Raw genomic sequence first — 26,035 nt, 5'->3', positions numbered from 1 at the left:
AAGACGCAAAGATGAACTTTATCAAGGCTTTTAGGAGCGCTCTGAAAGGAGACGTATACATTATGGCGAGTGAAGGAGAGCCTACACCGCCTGAGGGTACTCCAGCTTATATAGAAATGGAGGAGAAGGGAGTCACACCTTGCTTATGGATGAAACAGTGGAGCAAATTGACAGAAAAGGAGGAATGTTTGGCGTTTCTGGAACACGGAATGTTCAATACCAGAGTTTTAGAGAATTTGAGGTGGATGTTAAGTGTACAAAAGCCACCTCCAAGGCCAGCTCGGTACGAGGCATTAGCAGTCTGGGATTTAATGGCTATTAAGCAAAGACAGCAGAAATTTGAGAGAAAAATGAGGAGGGCAGAAAAGACCTTAACCGAGGCTAGATGGGACAATGAGAGCAAAATGTGGAGAAGGGGAATAGTTGTTGGACTCAAATTGTTTCCAGCAATAACACAGGGAGATTAGACACAGGGAAAGAAAGCCACCTGCAAGACAGACAAAGACTCTAATAAGCCTAAAGAGACTAAGAGGTCCTGGATGGAAGAAGACGACTCAGACGACGAAGAGTTTCTTAATCAGTTATTGCATGATCGCCCGCCACCTTATGCAGTAGACGACAATGCCCCGAGCACTAGTGTGGGTCCTGGGAACCAGACGCTGGAGAAGGGAGTTACAGATACAATACAGACTGGTGATTCGGGTTTGATACAGAATGGTGTCAGTGTACCCACTGCACCAGACATGCAGATACAGTTGCAACCTCCACTTCAGATACAGAGAATCTATCCAGACGTCCCAGTACTAGAGACTACTATGAATCTAATAGTGCCGCCTGATCCGATATACACAAAATCGAAGCTGGTACAGATTGAGCCAATTCCGCAATTGCTGTCCCAGCCGCAGCAACAGCTGATTCCAAGTTATAGTCCAGCGGCAGGATCCCCATTCGTGCCTACACCAGCCAGTGGGAGCCAAGCTTTGGGAGTTTCTGCTCCACGGAGTTTGGGATCAGGGCAGACACCAGCTGCCATATCGTTACCAATTACTGTTGGTCCACCTGTACCACTGTATGCACAGGGTAAACCTGACACATGTGATCAAGGGGTGGGGACCCAGGAGATAATGAGAGAGGGATTCACAGGAACCAATCAAGATCGCAAACAGCCGAACACCTCAGATCTCTGTTAAGCCTTAGCCCAGTTGGGGCTCCTTTAGAGTCAGTGAGACAAGTAGGGTCAAGTGTGTTAGCCCCGCAGACAATGAGTGTGGAGACATCACAGACACCATTAATGCAGGCAGGAAATATCTAATTGCAAGGTTTTTCCGTGCAGAAACTAAACGAGTGGCTGGGAAATAACAAAACTTCACAACCTGCTACAGTGATCGCAGAGAGAGATGATTACTTAAACTTTGTAAGACTGGGTGTGGAAGCTGCTGCTGAATTAGTGGAAGGGACAATGGGGGTGAACAGATTAGAGTCATACACAGAAGCAGAATTGAGATATTTGTGCCCCAAAATCACTAAAGAAGTAGGTAAGGTACATCAGAGGTTGGCGAACCTGGCAGACAAATATAATATTGATATTGGGAATACTAAACATTTGAAAAGAAGCTACAGATTAGACTTTGACTCTAAGGACTTTGAGCACATCAGGTCTGTCGGAATGAAAGCGCATCTTAAAGAAATACTGCAAAGTGCGCAGATTTGGGGAGCTCTAGAGAAATGGGAAGGCAGATGGGCAAAGAAAAGAGACAAGGAGAAAAGCGACAGTCCGGGATCAAGTCAGGCTAAAGCTTCACCAGATACGGGATCAGCAAAGATGTTACCGATGAGAGAAACAGCTGGTGGGGTTCTAATCCATGTACCGTGGACTAGGGGAGACATTCTGTCATTTACAAATGATTATCCCAGGTTGAGGGAGAAACCGATAGAGTGGTATCAGCAGACAGACAGGTTTGTGAAGCTTGCGAAGTGTCTCTGGGAGGACTTGAATACCTTGTTTGAGTTCATTGTTACACCTGACTTATGGCTTGAGTGTAAAAGGGGTGTAGACTGGCCGACACAGGAACAAGCAAGGGATAAGGTGACTGGAGCACCATCTGAGGAGGTGATGAAATACTATCATAAAGTGATTGAGTTTTTGAAGCAGAAAGTGTCGCCGAAAGTGACTGATTGGCAGAAAATCGACCAGACCTCACAGGAGGTTAAAAAATCAATTCATGCTTATTATGAGAGGTTGTTGAAAGCGTTCAAACATTACAGTGGCACTGAGACTATTGAGCCAAAAGACATAAACCATCTTGTGTTCAGATTTGTTGAAGGGCTGAGACCAGAGGTTAGCCAGATAATTAAGAATCATTTGATCTGTTGGCAAGCGAAGCCTATTGATGAGGTGCTGCAGTATGCGAAGTACTGTAGTTACGAGATTGAGCTGAAGCAGAGAAAGTTGAAGGAGAAAGTGATGGTGATGCAGATTACGGCAGCACAGGCAGGTAGACAGGGAAACGGAATCCAACAGATGGTACAGCAGCAACCGCAAGGGAATGTCATGTTTCAGGCACATCCGAGAGGTCGAGGTTTTGTGAATCGCGGTCCGGACCTGAATACTGTTGTGGTTCAAAATGATGCGAAGGAAATGAAAAAGATGTCACCATGTCACGCGTGCGGGGGCGTTAGGCATTGGAAGTGGGAATGCCCAAATATGGTGCATGATGGTGTCGTTCAACAAAGCACTGATGTCGGTACATTTCAAAATGTGAGGGGTCCAAAATTGAGAGGTCAAAATCAAAACTTCCAGAATAACATGGTCCAGATGCAGGGGTTACAGCCCATGCAGCAAATACAAATGCAGAGTGTTCAACCAGCACAAATGCAGAAGGTACAACAGCAGGTTCCCATGGTACCTAGACAGCAAATGCCATTACCATTAGCTCCAATGGGACAGCAACAGGTGATGCTTCCTCAGCAGGTCACAGGTCAAGTGATGAGCTAAAATAACACAGTACAGCAATTCCCATTGCGTGGTGAAGATGGAATGAATGATGAATGGTCGGATGACAGTTCAGACAGTGAGGAGTGCAGGCTTGCAGCATCCCTAGAAGTAGATCAGCGAGGACCCTATGTAGAGGGGCAGGTGATGGGTCACAAGGTTTCATTTTTGGTTGACACAGGAGCTACACGCTCTACAGTCAGAAGTGTAGAGGTTCCGAAATTACCACTGTCAGGGCGTACCATAAGAGTGGTAGAAGTGGCAAACCAGTACCTGACAAATCCGATTACCGACCCGGTACAAGTTGAGATTGGCAACTTCCAGGGACTGCATAAGTTTGTAGTCTGTGATTCAAGTCCCGTGTCCCTACTGGGAAGAGACTTAGGGGCATATTTATACTCCGTTTGCGCCGAATTTGCGTCGTTTTTTTCGACGCAAATTCGGCGCAAAACTAACGCCATATTTATACTTTGGCGTTAGACGCGTCTAGCGCCAAAGTATGAGGAAAGAGCGTCATTTTTTTGCGTGAACGCCTTCCTTGCGTTAATGAGATGCAAGGTAGGCGTTCCCGTCCAAAAAAATGACTGCGACACAAATGCGTCGTATTTATACTCCCGGGCAAAAATCACGCCCGGGAGTAGGCAGGGCAAAAAACCCCGCATTTGCGCCTCTTTTTAACGCCTGGGTCAGGGCAGGCGTTAAGGGACCTGTGGGCTCAAAATGAGCCCACAGCTGCCCTCCCATGCCCCCAGGGACCCCCCCTGCCACCCTTGCCCACCCCAGGAGGACACCCAAGGATGGAGGGACCCATCCCAGGGACATTCAGGTAAGTTCAGGTAAGTATAATTTTTTTTTTTTTATATATTTTTTTGGCATAGGGGGGCCTGATTTGTGCCCCCCTACATGCCTCAATGCCCAATGACCATGCCCAGGGGACATAAGTCCCCTGGGCATGGCCATTGGGCAAGGGGGCATGACTCCTGTCTTTACTAAGACAGGAGTCATGTAAATGGCGTCTGGGCGTCGTTAAAAATGGCGCAAATCGGGTGGAGGCGATTTTTTTTCGTCAACCTGACTTGCACCATTTTTAAGACGCCCTAACGCCATTTTCCCCAACGCCGGCGCTGCCTGGTGTACGTGGTTTTTTTCCACGCACACCAGGCAGCGCCGGTCTGCTAGCGCCGGCTAACGCCATTCAATAAATACGGCGCCCGCATGGCGCTTCAGAATGGCGTTAGCCGGCGCTAAACTTTTTGACGCTAAACTGCGTTAGCGCAGTTTAGCGTCAAAAAGTATAAATACGGGCCTCACTGGGCAAGACGAAATGTTCAATTACCTGCTCTAATGAAGGGATTGAAGTGCAAATCAACAGTGATGATGAGGGAGATGATGGGCAGTTTTCAGAATCAGAAACAGAGACCGTAAATGACGATTACCCTTTGATAACCTTATTCCCGATGCTTACAATAACTGACTTGCCAGCTGAGCTGCAAGGAACTGCGACAGAGAAAGTGTGTGACCTGACAGGAAAGGAAGTGGGACTGATAAAGGGAGTAGAACCGGTTAAAGTACAAGTGAAACCAAATGCAGTGTTTCCCCAGGTGCCGCAGTACCACATGGCACAAGATGTCCTTATTCAGGTGTCACAGATAATTGCGGACTTTGTAAAGCAAGGTGTCCTGAAAGAGGTATTGAGCAGCCCATGTAATTCGCCAATAATGGGTCTTAAAAAGCCTTGTGGGAAGGTTCGAATTGTACAAGATTTGAGAAAAGTAAACAAGATTGTGGTAAAGTATTGCCCCGTAGTGCCAAATCCAACAGTGATTATGTTCCAGGTTCCATGTGATGCAGAATGGTTCACAGTTGTAGATCTGTCACAAACATTTTTTTTGGTACCTCTTCATGAGGACAGCCAATTTTTATTCAGTTTCAAATTCCTGGACAAGGTGTACAGTTCGTGCAGAATTCCTCAAGGGTTTTCAGAGTCACCTTCCATCTTCAATCAGATATTGAAGAAGGACTTGGAGTCGCTAGAACTGCCTTTCAGTTCGACTCTGGTGCAGTACATTGATGATTTGTTTATTGCGTCCAGAACGAAAGATGACTGTAGGTATGACACAATTGCCTTACTGAACCATTTGGAAAAGGAAGGACATAAAGGGGCTCATTCTGAGCCCGGCGGGCGGCGGGAGCCGCCCGCCTGGAGGGAGCCGCCAAATGACCGCACCGCGGTCAAAAGACCGCGGCGGCCATTCAGACATTTCCTCTGGGCCGGCGGGCGCTCTCCAAAAGAGCGCCCGCCGGCCCAGAGGAAATGCCCCTGCAACGAGGACGCCGGCTCAGAATTGAGCCGGCGTAGTTGCAGGGGTGCGACGGGTGCAGTTTGCACCCGTCGCGTATTTCAGTGTCTGCATTGCAGACACTGAAATACACAGTGGGGCCCTCTTACGGGGGCCCCTGCAGTGCCCATGCCATTGGCATGGGCACTGCAGGGGCCCCCAGGGGCCCCGCGGCACACCCTACCGCCATCCTGTTCCTGGCGGGCGAACCGCCAGGAACAGGATGGCGGTAGGGGGTGTCAGAATCCCCCATGGCGGCGCAGCAAGCTGCGCCGCCATGGGGGATTCCAAGGGCAGCGGAAAACCGGCTGGAGACCGCCGGTTTTCCTTGTCTGACCGCGGCCGAACCGCCGCGGTCAGAATGCCCTGAGGGGCACCGCCGGTCTGTCGGCGGTGCTCCCGCCGACCCTGGCCCCGGCGGTCTGAGACCGCCGGGGTCAGAATGACCCCCAAAGTGTCCCCGAAGAAGCCTCAGTACTGTCAGAGAGAGGTAAAATATTTAGTGCATTTGATTGAGAAAGGGTCCAGGAGAATATCAAAAGAGAGGGTGACGGCCATACTGCAGATGAACCCCCCGACAACAAAGAGAGATGTTAGAATGTTTTTGGGAATGGTGGGTTACTGTCGTCAGTGGATTCACAACTTTTCAATTATCTCTAAACCATTGATAAAGCTGACAGGCAAGGAAATTAAGGATGAACCGTATGCCATAACTTTATCTGAGGAAGAGCTTGAGTCATTCATAGAATTGAAAGAGTGCATGTGTAGGGCACCAGGCTTAGGTATGCCTGATTATACAAAGCCTTTTCTACTGTTTTGTCATGAACGTGATGCTTGTTCTCTGTCTGTCTTAACACAGGTCCATGGAGGTGCAAACCGCCCGTAGCATATTTTTCAGCTACTCTGGACCCAGTGACAGCAGCCTTACCAGGTTGTTTGCGCGCAGTTGCAGCAGTTGGTCAGAGCCTCACACAATGTGAAGGCATAGAGATGGGACATCCCCTAGCAGTAATGGTTCCGCATTCAGTTGAAATTCTGTAACCCGAACTAAAACCCAGCACATGACAAATGTCCGACTTACCCGATACAAGACAATTATTTTGGGGTCACCTAATGTCTCCTTAAAGCGATGTACTGTATTGAACCCGGCAACTCTACTTCCTGTTGAAAACACTGAGATTAATAACACGGAGGAAGTGGAGCATGATTGTCTTGAGGTAACAGAACTATGTACCTAACCCAGACCTGACATCAAAGATACGCAGTTAAAGGAAAATGACTGCATTATGTTTGTGGATGGATCATGTTTGAGAGACTCAGTCGGAATTCTGAGAGCCGGATATGCTGTGTGTACAATCACCGGTATTATAGAAGCCTCCTGGCTCGAAAGAGTGTATTCTGCACAAGTGGCTGAATTAATTGCCCTTACTAAGGCATGCCACGCAGCTGAAAATCTGAAAGTTACTATCTATACTGACAGCAGATATGGATTTGGAATTGTACATAATTTTGGCCAATTATGGTCACAGAGGGGTTTCATGACCTCTTCTGGTTCACCAGTGAAAAATGGCGAACAGATTAAGGATTTGTTGCATGCGATTCAGTTACCTCTTGAAATTGCCGTGGTGAAATGTAATGCTCATGTTAAGTCACAAGACTGTGGGCCATATTTATACTTTTTGACGCAAAACTGCGCTAACGCAGTTTTGCGTCAAAAAAATTAGCGCCGGCTAACGCCATTCTGAAGCGCCATGTGCACCGTATTTAATCAATGACGTTAGCCGCCGGCGCTGCCTGGTGTGCGTGGAAAAAAACGACGTACACCAGGCAGCGCCGGCGTAGGGGGATATGGGGCTTGGGCGTCAAAAAATGGGGCAAGTCAGGTTGAGGCAAATTTTTCGCCTCAACCCGATTTGCGCCATTTTTTTCGACTCCCAACCCCCATAGAAATGACTCCTGTCTTAGCAAAGACAGGAGTCATGCCCCCTTGCCCAATGGCCATGGCCAGGGGACTTATGTCCCCTGGGCATGGTCATTGGGCATAGTGGCATGTAGGGGGGCACAAATCAGGCCCCCCTATGCCACAAAAAAAAAAAAAAAAATGACTTACCTGAACTTACCTTAATGTCCCTGGGATGGGTCCCTCCAGCCTTGGGTGTCCTCCTGGGGTGGGCAAGGGTGACAGGGGGTGTCCCTGGGGGCATGGGAGGGCACCTCTGGGCTCCTTCAGAGCCCAAAGGTCCCTTAACGCCTGCCTTTTGCAGGCGCTAAAAAACGGCGCAAAAGCGGCCGTACGTCATTTTTTTTTGACCCGCCCACTCCCGGGCGTGAATTTTGCCCGGGAGATGCCTCGGAGCAAATGCCTCGGAGTCAATTTTTTAGACGTGAACGCCTACCTTGCATATCATTAACGCAAAGTATGTGTCCACGCAAAAAAATGACGCAAACTCCATGGACTTTGGCGCTAGACGCGTCTAACGCCAAAGTATAAATACGGAGTTAGTTTTGCGTTAGAATTGCGTAAAAAAAAACGACGCAATTCCGGCGCAAACGGAGTATAAATATGCCCCTTTGTGTCAATGGGAAATGGCTATGGAGATCAAGTCGCAAGGTTTTGCGCATTGAACTGTATATCGTTCAAGGGTCAGTGGGAATTGTTACCGCAAACAGAAAATGAAACATGCTTAAACTTTGCATTAAGAGTTGTTGACACATTAGATGAATTGAAATCACTGCAGGGTCGTGCTAGCAGGGAAGAAAAACGCTCCTGGCAGAGAATGCAATGTGTACAAAGAGCTGACGACTTGTGGGTCTCAGAGGAGGGGAAATTGTTTTTTACCAAACAGTCTTTTGTCACAATTTGCAAGGTTGTACCACGGATAGGCACATCTTGGGAGAGGCGCAATGATCAGATTGTTCAAAATTGACTGGTTCAAGCCGAAATTCAGACAAGCCGCAGAGGTTACCTGTCACAGGTGCATCATCTGACAACAGATGAATGCGGGAAAAGGGACTGTAGTGACTCTGAGCCACATAGGGAGAGCTGGAGGTCCGTTTAGCAAGATGCAATTGGATTTCATTGAAATGCCTGTGTGTGGAGGCTTGAAGTATGTGTTGGTAATTGTGTGTGTTTTCAGTCATTGGATCGAAGCTTACCCTACACGTAGGAATGACAGCCTCACAGTAGCAAAGCTGTTGTTTAGAGAGTTAATACCAAGGTTTGGTTTTCCGCTCTCTTTAGAATCAGATAGGGGCAGTCATTTCGACAATGAGGCGATAAAGCTCTTGTGTGCTGCATTAGACATTGAGCAGAAGCTGCATTGTAGCTATCGCCCCAAAGCATCAGGACTAGTGGAACAGATAAATGGTACCTTGAAATTGAGAATGGCAAAAATGTGCGCAGCTACCAATATGAAATGGCCAGATGCATTGCCCTTAGTATTGATGTCAATGAGAAACACACCCGACAAGAAGACAGGATTATCTCCCCATGAGATAATCATGGGCAGAGCTATGAGGTTGCCCGCGGTACCTGCAAATGCTCTTGTGAATATCACGGATGATATGGTGTTGGACTACTGCAAAGGTTTGGCTGATGTGGTCCGCTCTTTTTCCCACCAGGTGGAGGCCAATACGTTGCCACCAATCAATGATCCAGGTCACACTCTGCAAGCCGGTGACTGGGTGGTTGTCAAGAAGCATGTAAGGAAGTTGTGGTTGGAGCTGCGCTGGAAGGGGCCATATCAAGTAATACTGACAACAACCACTGCTGTGAAGTGTGCAGGAGTTCCAAACTGGATACATGCCAGTCACACAAAGAAGGTAACATGTCCAACTGATGAGGAACTTGAAGTGCCCGAAACAACAGCTCCAGAGAGGGAGGTCTCAGGGCCGGAGAGTATTCAAAAGGAAACTGAGACTGCAGGAGAGCCCACTGAGGACGGCCTAGTCCCTCAAACAGTGAATGAGAATGGTGAGCCTATCTCAGTAGAGGCAGCAGGAGAACCGCAACAAGGAGAGGTTCTCCCAGAAGAAGACGGATACGGGTTAGAGCTTGAACCCGTTACAGACCCAGAAGACAAGGGGGAGAGAGCAGAAGCAGATCAAAACACAGAGATACCTACTGAGCCAATTCAGGTCCATCAAGAGAAAACACCATAGTACAAGAAGAGGGTGCTGTTCAGCGTCCTGAAAGGCCAAGCAGGAAGAAAACGCATAAAGGTGATAACTGGCCAGAGAAACAAGCTGCAAGGAAAGAGGTCGTCCCAAGTGAAACAATAGAGGAAGAAATTGACACAACCAGTAAAGAGGATCTTAGCGAAGGAGAGTTGCAAAGTGAAAGCAGACTAAAAAGAAAGAGAATTGCAAACAGAAGGTACGCAGGTCCTGAATGGGCATATGCAACGTCATCTGAACGGCAACAAGAATTCTTAGCATTTTGCTTTGATCGAGAAGTACCAGGCCAATACTACGGTACCTGAATTCAAACAAGAAAAGACTGTGTTAAAATTAAAATTGAAATTGAAAGCTGAAAGCTGAGAAAAAAGACTTATAAATTACCGGATGTGACATATAAAGCCTGAATTGACTCTAAAAAAATAATTGATTATGACAAACTGCTAAACCTGATTTGACAAAGGGTCCTGGGGTGAGTGAAACGCTGTAAATAAACGCAAAGAGAGAAAGAGAGACTTTTGCATTAAAAAAAAAAAAAGAAAAAGAAAGCTTTTAATCGTCCTCAAGTTAATTGTTTGTTTTGAGTTATTTTCTGTCTGATTCTTTACAAATCATGGCTTACACTAGGGGTAATAGCAAAAAGAGTAAAGTGTGTGGTTGGTTAAGTGTTATATTGGGTATTGTGTGTGCAATAATAATTGTGGGTGTGATTGTGGAAATGCCATGGTTGGATAAGAAAGTGATATTATGCTTCAAAACCTGAGACTGCTACACTAACACCATAGGAGAAGTTCGAGCTTAATACTAAATACTTGCAAGAGGGAACTAATTCAAAAGGGGAACTCTCTACCAACGCCTTCTAACGCTTGCTAAATGAGTATGTTGACACTATGGATGCGAGAAACTGTTATGTGTGCACAAAGATTCCTTCATCAGTACAAGAAGGAGTCACTTTCCATAGTCTGCCTTCAACCTACGGGATAAGTTGTAGCTTGCTACTAACAAGATTCTATGACCAGGAACATGTGCAATATTTTTATTCAAATCTGGATGTAGTGTTTTCTTTTGTGCCTGTGATTGAGTTTTTGAATAAGTTAGCTAAAGAGCATAGTATAAAATTAGTTAGGGGTTTCTTTGAGCCGACACTAACCTTTGGCATAGCTTATGCACACCGCAACAATCTGACCTGCTTATTAACACCTGTAGAGAAAAGCTTCTTAGAACACACTGATGATAGACGCAAAGCACTGAAAGAAAGGTTAGAAAAAGGGCTAGAGAAACGCACATATGCAAATGATTATGCTTACACCGTAATAAAGACACAGGGAAAATTAGCTATAGATGCATTGCATGTAGGTAGGCTTTGTATATATAGACCGAAATCTGATCATGACACTTTATTTGTGGGAACGAGTGAATGCAGGCATGTGTTTTTGTTTCAGAGTAAATGGACATTCATGTTAAATGGACAGGATCCAGCGATCCCTGGGATCTATTACATCTGTGGACTCAATGCTTATTACCGTCTCCCTAAGGGATGGTATGGGACATGTTATTTGGGGATAGTTTTCCCAAAGATTTACCAGATTGATGACTTAAAGCAAATACCTAAAATGTCTATTTACAAAATGCTAGACAAAAATGAGAGACAGCTGCTGCTTTCGTTGGTGACATATTTGGAGCCATAATTCCTTCAGTAGGGGTTATTTTAAACTCTCTAAAGATTCAAAAGTTGTCTACTATTGTGGATAACATGCTGACAAATTTCACAGGGGCTATACTCCTGATGGATACTGAACTTGCTGCAGAGGGAGCTATGACTCTTCAAAATCGGCTTGCTTTAGACATTCTTTTAGCAAAGAGCGGCGGAGTCTGTAAGATGCTCAACGAGCGTCATTGTCGCTCGTTTATTCCAGGTAATATTAGAAAGATTAGAGGTATGCTTACTAACCTAACTAGAGATAGTGCAGATTTGAAAGATTTGAAGGAACCCGGAGTTTGGGAGAAAGTTGGAAATGGAATTACCAGAGTAGGAAGCTGGTTTACCAATATTTGGAATTGGGTGCTTGCAAACATATTAGGGGGTCTATTAATTGTCCTGGCTTGTTTATTGGGTCTATGGGGAGCATGCAAAATAAAGGAGAAAATTAGAAGAAATTGGACCAAAAGGAATAGAAGAAACGAGGAAAGTGAAAGGGAGAAAATGTTTAATGAAATTTGGGAGAGTTCACACAAAGGACACGGGGTTGAAAAGTGAAAAATTAAAAGTGAAAGGTCGAAAAGAGAAAGGTTTGCTTTTCCTTTCTAGGTACCAACTGCTTACTTTTGACAGAGACCATAGCTAGATGTTTTCCAAATTGGTGTTCTAAATTGTTTTGGTTGAAGCCCAACATGCCAATGCTAATCAGTGGTTAGGACAGGTTCACTAACCTGACGCAAATAGACAAACGACTGAATCTATGCTTTGTTGAACCGACGCGTTAATGACACTCTGCTAAAGTAGATCTATATTCACGCTGTGTTATGTTTTGATGTTTGTGATCCTTGCCTTGATGAAATCTTATCAGAGTTGCCATATTGTGACTATGCTGTTTTGCTTCTTGGTTTTGATGAAAGTCTCCTAAACTGGTGTGGTTATTCATGACTGCCACATCATGGTGGTGTCTTTAATTAATTAATGTCCCTGACTAAAGTGAAATGCATTGTTGTAATAAATATTGATGACATTATTGACGTATTGATTGACATACTGATTGGCTATCTTGTCCTAAGGGCTCTCTCAACTTGGTCAAAAGATTCATTGGCCTAAAACGAGTCCTGATGTGTAATAAATTATCATAAAGGGACGCGTTAGCAGAATGAAAGGGCACAAACTGACGTCTGATTTGGCAGGCCCACTCCTTTGATTTTGTTTCGCCTGTGGTGTCCAGTGGGCTTCCTGTCCCACCTGGGAAGAAACTTTCAGGGTATATCCCCCAATCCACCTCAGCGGTGCAGAAAGACAGTTCCACATGTTCTTGGGTGCGGAATGGCCTGATGCCAGGCTGGACTGCCCTCACTCCTTCTTTTGTTTTGGTAGCTCTTATTCCTGGTGTCTAATGGGCTTTCTGCCACCTAGAGTCAGATTGGAGGGGTAAGACCTCCAATCTATCTAATTGAAGAGGCAAAAAAGCTGTTCTGGGAGGAGACATGGCCTGATGCCTAGTTTGGATGCTCCCAATCCTTCTTTTGTCCTTTTTTTTCTGTCCACTGGGCTTTCCTCCCCACAGATTGTGGATAAACAACCCTATCCATCCCCATGGCGGCAGAAAGACTATTATGCTGTGACCAGAAGGGGAGAGCCCTGGCCTTGCCCCAGGGACCATTTCCCCTCCAAACAAACATATCCCTGATAACTCGTGGGATGAATCCCTGTGTGAATATCGCTCTCAGAGGGTGATTTTCAAGCAGGGATCCACAAGGCCCTTCCACACTCATGTGTTGATCTGTTTTCAGGGGCAGAATTAAGCCCCTTGGCACTATCAAAACTGGAAGCAGTCTGCACCATTAGCGCCGGCTGCGTTCACTTTTGTGTTGCTGTGATGTCAGTTTGTGTCACAGCAAAACAAAAATAATCAATTAAGGGACACAAGGTAAGCATTTACCCAGTGTCTCAACTATGATTTTAGAAAAGAAAATGATTCTAGTGTTTTGACCAGAAACATTTAATTTTCTAATACATTGGATGACCAGTTGACGTCCCCCATGCTGTGAAGGTAGTGTGTTGGGCCTCAATGAGCTGTCCATCGCCCTAAAGTGGCAAATGCCCTGTTAACAAATAGACACTATTTATAGCATAAAATTCTTTCTAAATGGTAAAATGAAGAGCTGGGGATTGCAAAAATGTGTTGCAATTAAACCTGATTACAAAATGTGTAGAACAGATCCAACTGTTGGCTCGATGTGCCAGTCTGCTGCATCAGACTCAATAGTTAGGAATGGAAAACACTAGTTTGTCAAACAGTTTTATAAGGATGCAGAGGCCTAGACCCTTATTACTGGTGACCTATTGTCTGCTGTGATACTTATTGCACCTCTCATATTCTGATACTTCAATGATCAGAACTTAACAGGTGCAATAAATATCACATCTTCTGGGTTAAGACCTTTAAAATGGGGCATAACATGCAGATTTCGGTATCCAGCACCAGCATTTGCATGTAATAGTATATACTGAATATTTTCCACTCATACATTAAGGGGATGTGGATCCATGCACAAAAAGGAGTTTGTGCAGGAATCACCAAGGAAAAGGCCTCTCGTGATGAGGGTCATGGAATTTAAAAGGAAGTATTTATCTAGTTTAAGAACAAAAGAAAGGGGTGTAACACATATTTTAGATAGGCAGACTCAGTGAATTGACTTATTAAGGTTGTTGAACAATATAATGTTGATTTTCTTTTAAGTTGCTGTGAATGGTGTCTTTATCACTTATACAGCCCTGACAAGTTCCTTAGCTCCATGTGTGATGTACGCTCCATTCCAGGTTTTAACTTTGAATTCTGGGACTTAAAGTTTTATTTATGTCATTATAAAACAGGACTACAGCTCCCAGAATTCAGTTGGAAATACCTGGACTGGACAGTACATCATTCATGGACCTGGGAAACTTGGCAACTAAGAGCAAAGATGAAGCACCTCTATGACTGAGGAGGCAACATATATACTTTGGAGCATATTAGCTATCCTGCACAAATAGGTACGCCTGGGTGACATTTTCACAATTTACTTTTTGGAAATTATTCACAAAGACCCAAAAACTATATAAATTTTCAAGTTACAATGCCAAATGCCAGCTTCAGCATGGTGAACTTGTTTAGAATCCATCCTCATGTCCACTTTTGGTGTGAGGACACACTGTCCGCTAACAAATAGTGCAAACTCGCATGTGATGTGCTTGGTTTGTTCGCATGCTTCCTGTGATCCCACACCAGGATTATTACCTGAACTACATTTTAATTACCCAAAGCTATTTAATGTGCATTTTCAGACAACTGATAACATGAGGTCTTCTCAACAACTAAGCTGGCTGTACATCTAAGTTATATGAAGCCAGAGCTACAAAGGACCAGTCACTGGTGTGATATTATGCAATGTGATGTAATGGCACCATCCTGGGCATTTTGAGTAACAATCGTAACATGAATTGTCAGGAATTACACAAGATTATGCTAATGGTGTACAGATGGGCTGCTCGAAGATGAATCTTCTTAGATAATGCTGCAGGGTCACAGAACAATTAACAAGCATTGCAAAAGATAATAGGCTAGCTTTTTGTTAGTGGAAGTGATTGGTAATAGTTAGACCACTTTGTGTCGGTTGCCCATAACTGTTCTACAAAGAAAATGCCATAATGAAGCAACATCTTGAGCAACAACAATGTGGAAGCTGAAAGTAGGGCCCTGTTCCATTACAGACTGAAGCAGCAGAGTTAAGCTGTACCCTCATAAAAGAGTACTATTAAAAGGCACCAGAAGATGATGTTTGTGTTTTGAGTGGTAAACTTAAAAAGGTGTACCAAGGAAATTATTGCAAATTAGATGCTGTTGACAATGGGCTAATATTTTCATTGCATGTCTTAAAAAAGTCCCTAGGCGCACAGATTTTACATTAAGATAAAAAAAATTAAATCTAACCAAATGGTATCATTACAATAGAGTAAAAGAAAGGAAGTATAAAAGTGGTTAGTGAATAGTACAATGCCTTTGTCAGGAAACTATAAAAAATCTGCAAAAGCCATGAACAAAAAAAATGAATTAAAAAAACAGAAATAATCCTGTTCCTTTGGAGGTCAAAGTAATTAATCATTTTGAGAGGCTTACCCAAGATATGTAAGCTCCTCTTGGCCTTGAACATTCCTAGTAAATTGCCTAATTTGTTATATCATGTTTGAACAGTTATTGATCATTTTGTGTAACCCCTAATAACTACATTTGTAGGGCTATATTACCTTAAGGTTTCTCTTAAATGTGCCTCTGTGAGGTAAACATGGGCTGTTTCCTCTCTGCCTAACCAATGAAAGAATAAGGAACTGAAACATGTAAGTGCTAACACCCATTAATGAATATAAAATTATCTCAGTGCGTTTTTTAGACTGAAACATCTCGTCTTGGTTTGTTCACAGTGCTTCCCAGATAAGCAGAACTAGTTTACACAGACCCTCATTACGGGACAATAACCAGCAAGCGTTATGCATAGAGGTAGAAAAGCACATGCGTTTTCTGTGAAATATAAGGTGTTATAACACTACATTTTGTGCAATAAAAGCACATGCGCCCAAACGTAATAAATATATATATATTTTTAAAGTTTCTTATGCAACATCCAAATGACCAAAACTGATGTCACAAGGGACTCTAGCAATCTTTAGAAAACCCTTTTTTCTTTGAGGTAAGATCAAATGAACTCAAACTCATATGTTACATATATATTATAAAATACTGGGCCAATAAAAAAACTGTAATAAAACAAACATTCTCTGAAAGCACCAGAAAAAACATTTTTTTTATGGAGCAAAAGTGGTTTAATAATGAAGACCAGTTATTTCTCCAAGTTTTGAAAACACTGAAAAAACACTATATTTGACACGGACTTGAAACAGGAGCCCCTAAACATATACCTGTGACACCATGGCCTGCAAATGTGCATGCAGCAAGATTTGTATAGGCAAGAATGAATACATAAGAAAGATTAGACAACATAAACTTAAAATGAACATCAGAAATAAATCAGAAATGTTCTCCACTTGCTAAACATTGTATTAGTCAGTTGTATTTTCAAAATCATTTAAAACATATAAAAAATAGGGGTTATGGCACCATAACCACATTATTACAAAGGGAAATATTGTGAATTAAAAGGAATGCAACCGCAATGTCTCAACAATGTGGTATTTTCTAACAATTCCTAAACATTTTAAGATATAAACATAAGGAACAGTATGCTATACACCCTTGGGTCTACTTTCTCCAAAGTAACCTACACTTTTTGGTGCAAAACTGCATTAGTGCAGTTTTGCCCCAAAAAGTAGAAACCATGGCCTTTTGTTCTTGCAAGAGGCCCCTTTTTGCTTCTTAAAGACTTAGGCCCTGATTTATACTTTTTGGTGCAAAACTGCCCCCACCCACCCTCTGGTGTGGGTGGGGGTGTTACTGGGGCTTGTGGAGGTCACCTGTGGACCCATTCCATGGTGTTTAACCATGGAAATGGGTCCACAAGCTCCATATGCATGGTCCTACCCAGGCATTAAATAATGGTGCAAAGGAAACTTTGCACCATTATTTAGCCCACTTTAGCACAGGGGATAAATATGAGGCTATGGGGTTAGCACCATTTTTTAGATGGGAACGCCTACCTTGCATCTCATTGATGCAACATAGGTTCACACATTTAAAAAATGGTGCAAACTCCAATATTTTGACGTTAGAAGTGTCTAACATCAAAATGTAAATATGGAGTTTGTTTTGTGCCAAATTTGCATTAATAAAAATTATGCAAATTTGGCGCAAATGAAGTATAAATATGCCCCTTAACTCTTTTGTGTGCACAATTTGAATGAAGAATGTAGCTGTTCTGTATTAAAAGTCTTATTCTTCTTTTGAAACTGTCCCCTGATGGGAAGGACAGTCCCAAAAAGCCTTGTGGCATGTATTAACATTCGAGGCTCTGGCCCTTCAGTATGAAAAAAACACATTTAGGTTTTGAATATTAAAATATATAAATAAATCAATGAAAAAGGAAAATCTTCCTGGCATGAAGGGAACTTGTTAATCATCTCTGAGAATCTCTTCACATAGGTACAGCTGTGCAGTGGGAGACATGAACTGGATAACTTTTAGCGCTGCTAATTAAAGTGAAACACAATGCAGCAAGATGAATGAATGATGTTTGACTGTGGTTCCCCTGAGTAGGCACCGGCTTATGTATGCTCTACTGCCACTAAGCATTATAAATCTGTGATGTCAGCTGTTCTGGGCCAATTCAATAAATTCAGAAGTGTTTCCTCAGATAATGTAGGAACATCTAGCAGGCAGGAGACAGTCACAGCGCTAGATCAATGTAAAACAGTAATGATGGCTACCATCAATGCAAATAACTCTTACTTACTGAAAATTCATATATGCCATTAGGACCCAGATTTAACAGGGTCTAGCGTCTCCTTGCACGACATTAGCCTATGTTGTTTTACGCTAATGTGCCTCATCAAGGCCAAAATCGCCGCAGCAGAATTACAAAGTGGCGCAATGCATGCACCCCCATAATGTATGCATGGGGGGCGTTCCTCCATTAGGGCATTTTTAACACCTGCACAGAGCAGGCGTTACAAGGAAGCACATCATTATTTATAATGGGTCTCTATGTAATTTTCAGGTTTAGTGCCAACATTTTTGGCACTAATCCTGAAAAGTACAATAGCATCAAAAATGTTGATGCTATTGCCCCTACCCTGTGCCATGGTGCGCCGTATATTCAAATACGGTGCACACATGGTGGCGGTAGGGGGGTGCAAGAAAAGTGGCACTACATGCAATGTAGCGCCACTTTTCTTAAATCTGACCCTACGTGTGTTCAATAATCTACGAATAATTAATTCGGACTGGATGGTGGAATTGATATTTTCATACGTTTATAGTTGGAGGTGGTACTGTAGGTGCTTCTGTGCGGGTCACCCTAAAAGTGTGTGAATGCCTGTAGACTCGCAAGTTTTTAGGAATCAAATCCCCTCTGTGGGTTTTCTAAATCCTAGAAATGTATGCACAGTTGCTCTTAGCGGGAGAGATCAGTATAAGGAAAGGTGCGGAAGACATTGTGACGCAAAGGGTTAACTAGCTTGAACAGTGTAGATGAGCGTGATGCTTGCTGAAGCCCGAGCAACGTGGAAACATTCACGATGTTCGCTTTCAAGCTTTTTTTTTTAATGACATTCCATAGATAAACTTATTCGCGGCTGCATGTGTAAGAAACAGGTTGTATAGGAGATTCCGTCTCAACCTTGAGAACGAGACCACAGTAAAAAGATGGAATGAAAACAATGGCCAGGGAATGGCTGAGCAGCCAAGAGACGTGCTGATAACATAGCTAGAAAATGCTGGAAGGGGATAGAATCCAAGGTTATTTAAGCACTGAAAGGCGGGTGAGGGGATTAAAGCTCGCAGATGGAGTTGTGAATTGAAGCTCGCAGATGGAGTTGTGAAAACTGTCATCTTCAGACCCAGTGCTGCCTCCCTGTTTTGCTGTTCAGAGACCGTGACGCTCGAGGGGGAGAGAGGTCCAAGCGGGCGGTAGAGGGCTTCCCAGCATTTCGTGGACTAAGTTAAGTTCCACCCAGGGATGAAAGGCCTTTGTTTCTCTGTTATATTATTATGATTGATTATTATGCTTGCACTGTGTTTCTAATCTGAAGTATTCAGCTTGTCTATATTATGCTTTCTGAACAACTGTGTCTATAATCTGAAGTATTCAGCTTGTTTATATTTTGCTCTCTGAACATCATAGTGTGGGCTTGCTGCAGTAATTGAAACATGCATCTTGGTATGCCGTTAATCAAAGCTTATCTGAAGTATTCAGCTCATTTATATTTTGCTTCCTGAACATCGTAGTGTGAATCATTTTGGTATACAGTTAATCAAAGCTTATATCTGTCAATGAACTCTTTGCTCATATATATATATATATATATATATATATATATATATACTCTTTGTAGTGTACTCATATATAAATAGATGCTTTTCTAAATGCATACATTTACCTGAAATTCTAGTAAAGCTAAATTGTATTCATAATTGGCGTGTGGTCCTTCATTGAGCGTCCTTATTGAGTTATACCGCACAGGTGTCAACCAGTCACCTGGATAAGACAGGGAGTAATTGTGTTTCTGGGTGGAAACGTGATGGGAGCAACATCATATTTTATAGGGGTATATATGAAGGAGTTTTTCCATCCGAATTATTATTTTTTGCTATAAAAGTTATCTGCAGAAAAGCACATTTGTTCCACGTTTAGTTAATTACATGTACTGTGTGTATGGTATTTGTGTGTGTGTAAAAAGTACCTTCTATTGGTATCACTCAAAAATACTGAGCATAAAATTCTGGAACTATTTGTTTCACAAATCTTTCACTAAACACAACCTTGTTGGAGTGTGACATCAGAAGCATATGATGCAATACTAAAAATTAGGCCAAAACATACTTGAATCACCATTCTCTAACAATACACAGAGCTGACCTTTAAACCGTTTAACCCTGGAATTCCATCTCTTCCGGGAGACCCTGGTTCACCCTGTGGAATGTAAAAGACAATATTTAGAGACCGGGGGTTCTTTAGAAAGCACCTATAGCACACACTATACTCTACATTCTGCTGTAGTAGTTTCTGTTGTCAGGAAAAAACATTATCTAAGTTTCAGAAATAGAGTTTGTGAAGTACAGAGCAAGAAGGAATTCCTTTGTTTGTAATTTTAGACCCAAAAACAAGATGTGCCCCATACAGCTGTGGTAACACGGTGTGGAAGACTTAAAAACAGAAGTAGATAGTTAAAGTGAAAGAAGTGAGGTGGTCCGTTTTATACCTGTCTGGCCATCTAACCCCAAGCGGTTCACGGCATACTGGGTGTAAACGTCTCTCTGAGGGGGCATTCATTCATCCCCTCTGTTGAGACAGCATCTCTGTACTGCTTTCCCAAGCACTCACATGCCCCACTGTGGTCTTCCCTGTACCATAGGGTCTCATAGGAATCTGCTGGTGGTATCTGCCCACACCAACAAAATATAGGTTAGCAGAATGCTGATGTACATTTGAGGTGCTTTATGGCCACAGGCTAGCAAGATAATCCTGAACTGAATTATTTGTTGATTGTGCAACCCATGTGAGCAGAGTTGTATGGCTCATGCTCCCAAGCAAATGAGAATCAGTCCTCCTGTCTACTGGTGGTGATGTCACTGGAATCCAGTCACTGCCAAATTTTCTTTAATGGGCAGTAGCCCAGTGGTAGTCTTGCATAGTTCCAGGAGTCAACCTTTTGCCTATTCAAATTCAATGTGTGAAACAGATAAAGTTTTGTTAAACACTGAACCCATACAGCCATATATATTTGTGTACAATACCACTGCAGAAAATGGAGAATCTTTTCTGTAGGGGACTAACACACAATTATGAATTGTGAGCTGTCTCTACCTATGTAGACTAACTACTATTAAGTCTTCAAAAAGGTTCTTCAGAATGAGACATGCACCAGGCAAGTAGATAAGGGTGTCCTATTTATGTTCATGTTACACCACTCAAGTGCACAGCTGTGGTCAGGGCTTAATTTTACTGACTGTAACTATCTACAGACTTCCATTCCACTATACACAAACACACACACACACACACATGCACAGACACACAAACAGACACAACACACAAACAACATGCCTTATTCAGTGTATGCATACAGCAAAAGTGAACTGTTTTCATATTATGTTCATTTTCTGCCAGCTATTAAAGTATGTCTTTGTTTCTACTGACGGCAACTAAGGTCTCATTTATGGCTTAGTGAGTGGCCTGTTGTCTTCCTGCGGTCATTGACTATACATGGGCAGACTATCACCTGCCATATTTAGAGATCTCTGCCAGCCTGAAGGAGCAACTCCTGAGTGCACTGAAAGTTTGCTGGGAGACCTCCTTGTTTCATGTGGCCAATCAGAAACCTTTTTTACACAAAAGCAAACTTGCAAGCCAGGAATTCAGCCGGTTCTGTGCCATCCCCGAATACAATATTAGTTGGATTCTCATGTCCTATCAAAGCAGTGATTGATGATGCATGTCATTGAGCTTCCACAGTCAAGATATTTGATCAAACTATCAGGATAATCAACACATTACACTGGAGGCTATAAAGTCTTTAAAATTGCATGCCTGTCTTTAAGTTGCTATAACTTGGATCCTATGTCATGAAAATACTATGGGGTGGATGAGAGGAGAGTCTATCATGGGCTTTCTGTGGAATTTCTGGTCCAAGGTTTACTGCACAATTACAAAAGACAATGCTTTTGGCCTCAGGCAGGGTCGCTCTGGGACCCCACCATCAAGCCTAGGAGGTCGGCGTATCTCTACCCTGCCCCCATATGTATTTTTGTCCAGAGTCCTAAGATGGCTGCCACTCCACATCCTTGTTTATGTGGTGGCAGCCAATCAGATGTCTCTATGAAATCTATTGGCTCCATGGATTCTCCACAGCATGAAAATACAATTTGTATGAGCATGAATTGCTCAAAACTAGATAGATAGATAGATAGATATACTGAAAAAACATTGGTTAAAGTGACATTATTGTTAGGAATTGTAATAATATGTTACTTTATTTTATAGAACCTTAGAAATTCCCTGAAAAAGCAAAGGTTAAATGTATGTTATGGTTAGGTAAAAATGTCAGTTAAAACATGCAGTTTTAAATTAACAAAACCACTGAATTTCACCAGTTATAATTATTTCGAGTATCTATAACTTGTCCCCTAAATTAATTATAACTAGCACCCCCGCCAGGCATAATGTTTTCAGCAATTATTTCATTTCAAATGTTGAAGTCACATTATGAAAGATGCAATAGAACATGTCATGAGTGATGCAATATGGAAGGTAATTAACAGTGCATGGCGATGGTTTGAGTTACAGTTACTTTAAGGCACAAGTTATAGTTATAGTTGCATAAGGCAACTACAATTGGTGAATGTTTGTTAAAAACAGTATGTTTTAACTGACATTTTTAGAGTTAACTTTCGGTAAAAGATTTGTCCCCTATTTCTGGAAAACGTTTTCATCCAGAGGAGAAGCCACAAACAGAAATACTTCCAGATATCTCTTTGATGGAAATAGTTTGGCCTTCCTTCTACATCCACCTCTACATCGGCCCACAGCATCTCCTTTCCCAACTGACTCCCTCGCTAAGGATGCTTCACGGATGCACAGAATCCTTCCTGTGCTATTAGAAATGTTTAAGTGTCAGCATTAAAAAAGTAATTTGACCCTGAGTTTGAGAAGTAGAAAGACAGGTATTGCACGAGGAAGATAGGAAGGCTTCATAGGTCATATTTTGCCAATGAACAGCTAAGATATACAATTAATTGAGTATTATCAATAAACTGTGGGCAATGGTCAGATGTCCCCTTTATTAAACTCCAGCTTCCCAACTGACACATTTGCTTGCAGGGTAGGTATAGAAGCTAACAACTGGTTGAGCACAGAGTATGCTTTACATTCTCACAGTATGCCGTACACTCTCCTAATTCACAACCTAGAATGCTCACATGATCTCCAGTCCAGTCTAAAACACGCACCTTGCTATGAGCACCACATAGACCCTAGGCATGAGCTACATGAGGTTGCTAAAAATTATGTGATGATTTGTGCTTCCCTGCAAATTAAGATACACCATCAATCCCAGTGATAGTCTCATGCACAGCTAGAACATGAATCCAGTCTTAAGGAAACTTCACCAGTTTGCCTTGACTTTCATCACTAATTCGTTTCACAACTTGCTGGAGATCAAATATAGGAGTATTATTGACCTGCATGGCAAATATTCATTAGTAAATGCAATGGGCCTGATTCACAAAGGTAAACTTACACTTTTCACAAAGGTTTTTACTAGTAGTATCCAGGGGCGGCTCATTCACAATGGCGAAGGAGCATTGCCCCCCTATCTCAGCAGAAACATAAAACAATACTTCACTATCATTTTATTTTTATGCTGCTGGCTCAGCCAGCAGCATGTGAAGTGAGGGGCGAGCCGTGGGAAAGGGGGGAGGGAGGAAGGGGAGTAGGGGAGAGTGCACCTAAGTGAGTATGTGTGTTTGGCCAGCAGTCTCAGGCTTGCCAAACACACATGCCCTCTTAGGTTTCTCCTGCAGCCAGGCTGGAGAAACTGTGCAGGCCCCAGGGTTGTGTCTGAGCAGCAGTCCAAGCCACTCAGCCCAATCTTGATGCTCCTTTCATCCTAGCTATAGCATGAAAGCAGCACCAGGATTGCTAGGGAGTCTGTGCTGGTGACCCAGTGAATGCTGGGACACCACATAGAGGGAAGAGGAGAGCGACACAGCAGGAGACGGTGGCGTTAAGGTAAGTTTAGTTTATTTATTTTTTTATTTTCACCCCCACCCTCCGTCTCTGTCACCTCCACCTCTCCCCTTGAGATTTGCGGCAGCCACCACTGGTAATATCTTTAAGACTGTGAAGTTTTTGTACACAAAAGGGTTGAACAGTCCTATTTTGTATGAGGTGACTCTGCTTTCGCAATGATACTACTAGGAAAATACCTTTCAGAATAGCAAAAAATCGTAAACCTACACAACACTGTATGTTTACTTTGGCGACTCAAACCCATAGTTTTTATTTCTCAAAAAGTCACAGATAGTGTAAGAATATACATCACTTAACTACATTATAGTGTCTTATCCTAGAAGAAATAATAATGTGGTTTTGAACAATGCAGGAGTTCATTGCTGTGCATCACATATGAATACTTTTTACAAACATCATCAGTAACTAGGTCTGTTACAAGAAGGACCTATGGAATAGGACAACATCTTACATGTCGCTCAACATGCATTATTTATGTGATTCAGTGCCAAGATGTAAAAAAAACAATACGTAGGCCAGTGAATGACCTCCGTACACGATTCAGGAACCACAAATCAGCAATCATTAACAAGAAACTTGACCAGCCAGTAGCCAATCGTTTTAACCTTGTGGAACATTTACTGTCAGATTTGAAGATTTTCCCTGTGGAACATGTTTTAAGGAAGTACTACTGGGCATCAGAGAAAACTTCTGGATGTACCGTTTAAAATCACTGCATCCAGATGGACTGAACATCATTGATATTACCACTTGATTTCTGCATATCTGTAGAGTTCTCAGGTGATTCCACATTCCAATTGGAATCTTCATTCATGATGCTTTTTGAAAATCCAGCAGTATCGGCTGTGCAGCCACTGAGCAAATCATCTTGTTCTACCTGAGGAAGGTGGAAGCTGAAACGTCGTAGTTGAAATATATTGTTGTTCTTTGGTGAGACCATCTGTTTGAGTCACTTCTTTCTTGGATATTTCACTTTCTGGTAACTTATTGTATCCTTTGGGATTCCGATTTTTGCCCTGGCTGGTTGTTGTTTTCTTGTGATCTTTCAGCTTCTAGCATATTTATATATCCATATATATATATACAGTACACACATACGCACAGTAATCAGGGAAGACAGATAGAGGGGGTGGGACCATTAAAATAGTACAGTGAGATGGAATATTAATGCGAGGAGCTGAGGCGCCAGGTCAGAAGGATGACAAAACAAAAATGAAAAACAGAGTTAAGCATAGAGCCCAAGGTGGAAGTTTGATGAACAAGGAGGAATGATAACCTAGCAAATAGAAAAGTTGAGAAGTTGAGAAGACAGATCTGTAAACACTCAGATCCCTTTAAAAAAATACTGTTCTTGACTTACCGGTGGTCCTTGATGCCCATGAAACCCTTGAGCTCCTCTGTCTCCTTTGCTTCCCTGTAATTGTCACATGAAATAAAGAAATAAGCAAAAACTTTACAGGTGTGTCAACCCTCACATACCCATGCACAGACATCTGTGTGCACAATCCCCGCACACCTGACCTTTTATCATATCTAACATTATTTTGTAATTCTGCACAGGTACAACGTTCACATAATTCTTTGAAATATTAGGCCTCACTACGAGTTGCCTGGAATTCAGGTGTGGAGATACTTGGGCTGACACTAACAATTCTGCCTGGTAAATCCACCACTGAATTGGGAGATTACTAGTCCTCGAAATTGGGAATAATACATGGACCTTGGAATGCTACTATATCTGTTAGGTAAAATCATCAAATTGATCAACATCTGACACACCTTTAAAAACCCTGAAAGATCGACCACTCAGCTACACTAGCCATTACTTTAACTGCACTGTACAGAAAATGGCCCTTATGATAAATTATAGGAGTAAATAGCATTTGCAAATTTAAAAAAGTTGGTCTACAACTGATATCATTTCATATCATAGTTAATGCAAACGATATTTTAACTATGCAGATGTGTAAAAATGACAGAAATATGAACTGCATCATAGTTTGCGTTGAGCTATACTCAAAGGAGCATAAATTCAAGAAATGTAAAGAAGTCCAGCTCTTTGGAAACGACAGCATTGGTCCATCCTAACTCTTTTTCATGCATTCTGCTCTTACGTATTGTGAACCAGAATCAAATAAGGCTCTAGCACTGAGTCTTTTTTTAAATGATAAAGGGCCTTACTGACTGCTTTATTATCTTAGTGATATCCCTGATATACCTCCTTTACTGCAGAAAGATATACTTGACCCCCAGTTCATCTTTTTCCCCAATCTCACAAGGGGTCACAAACAAATCAAGTCTTCCTGATTCCATACAGGCATCTTTATAAAGTTTGAGCCATTGTTTTTTGTGACCGGTGTCCAAAGTC

At 42.6% G+C, this 26,035-nt stretch overlaps 1 protein-coding gene across 1 annotated transcript in view; it reads right to left on the bottom strand.

Moving 5' to 3' along the window:
* LOC138267863 (collagen alpha-1(XXI) chain-like) overlaps positions 1–26,035 on the bottom strand; it is a 603,972-nt gene that overhangs the window by 157,262 nt on the left and 420,675 nt on the right. Inside the window, exons 15-16 of the mRNA XM_069217091.1 lie at positions 25,028–25,081; positions 19,777–19,830 (exon numbers count right to left, since the gene is read on the bottom strand). Coding sequence (XP_069073192.1) covers positions 19,777–19,830; positions 25,028–25,081 — 108 coding nt within the window. The remainder of the gene's footprint in view (positions 1–19,776; positions 19,831–25,027; positions 25,082–26,035) is intronic.

Source organism: Pleurodeles waltl, chromosome 2_1, assembly GCF_031143425.1.
Source record: "Pleurodeles waltl isolate 20211129_DDA chromosome 2_1, aPleWal1.hap1.20221129, whole genome shotgun sequence".
Taxonomy (NCBI): Eukaryota; Metazoa; Chordata; class Amphibia; order Caudata; family Salamandridae; genus Pleurodeles; species Pleurodeles waltl.
The sequence above is the reverse complement of the archived record's forward strand: the minus strand, read 5'-3'. Positions and strand labels throughout refer to the sequence as shown.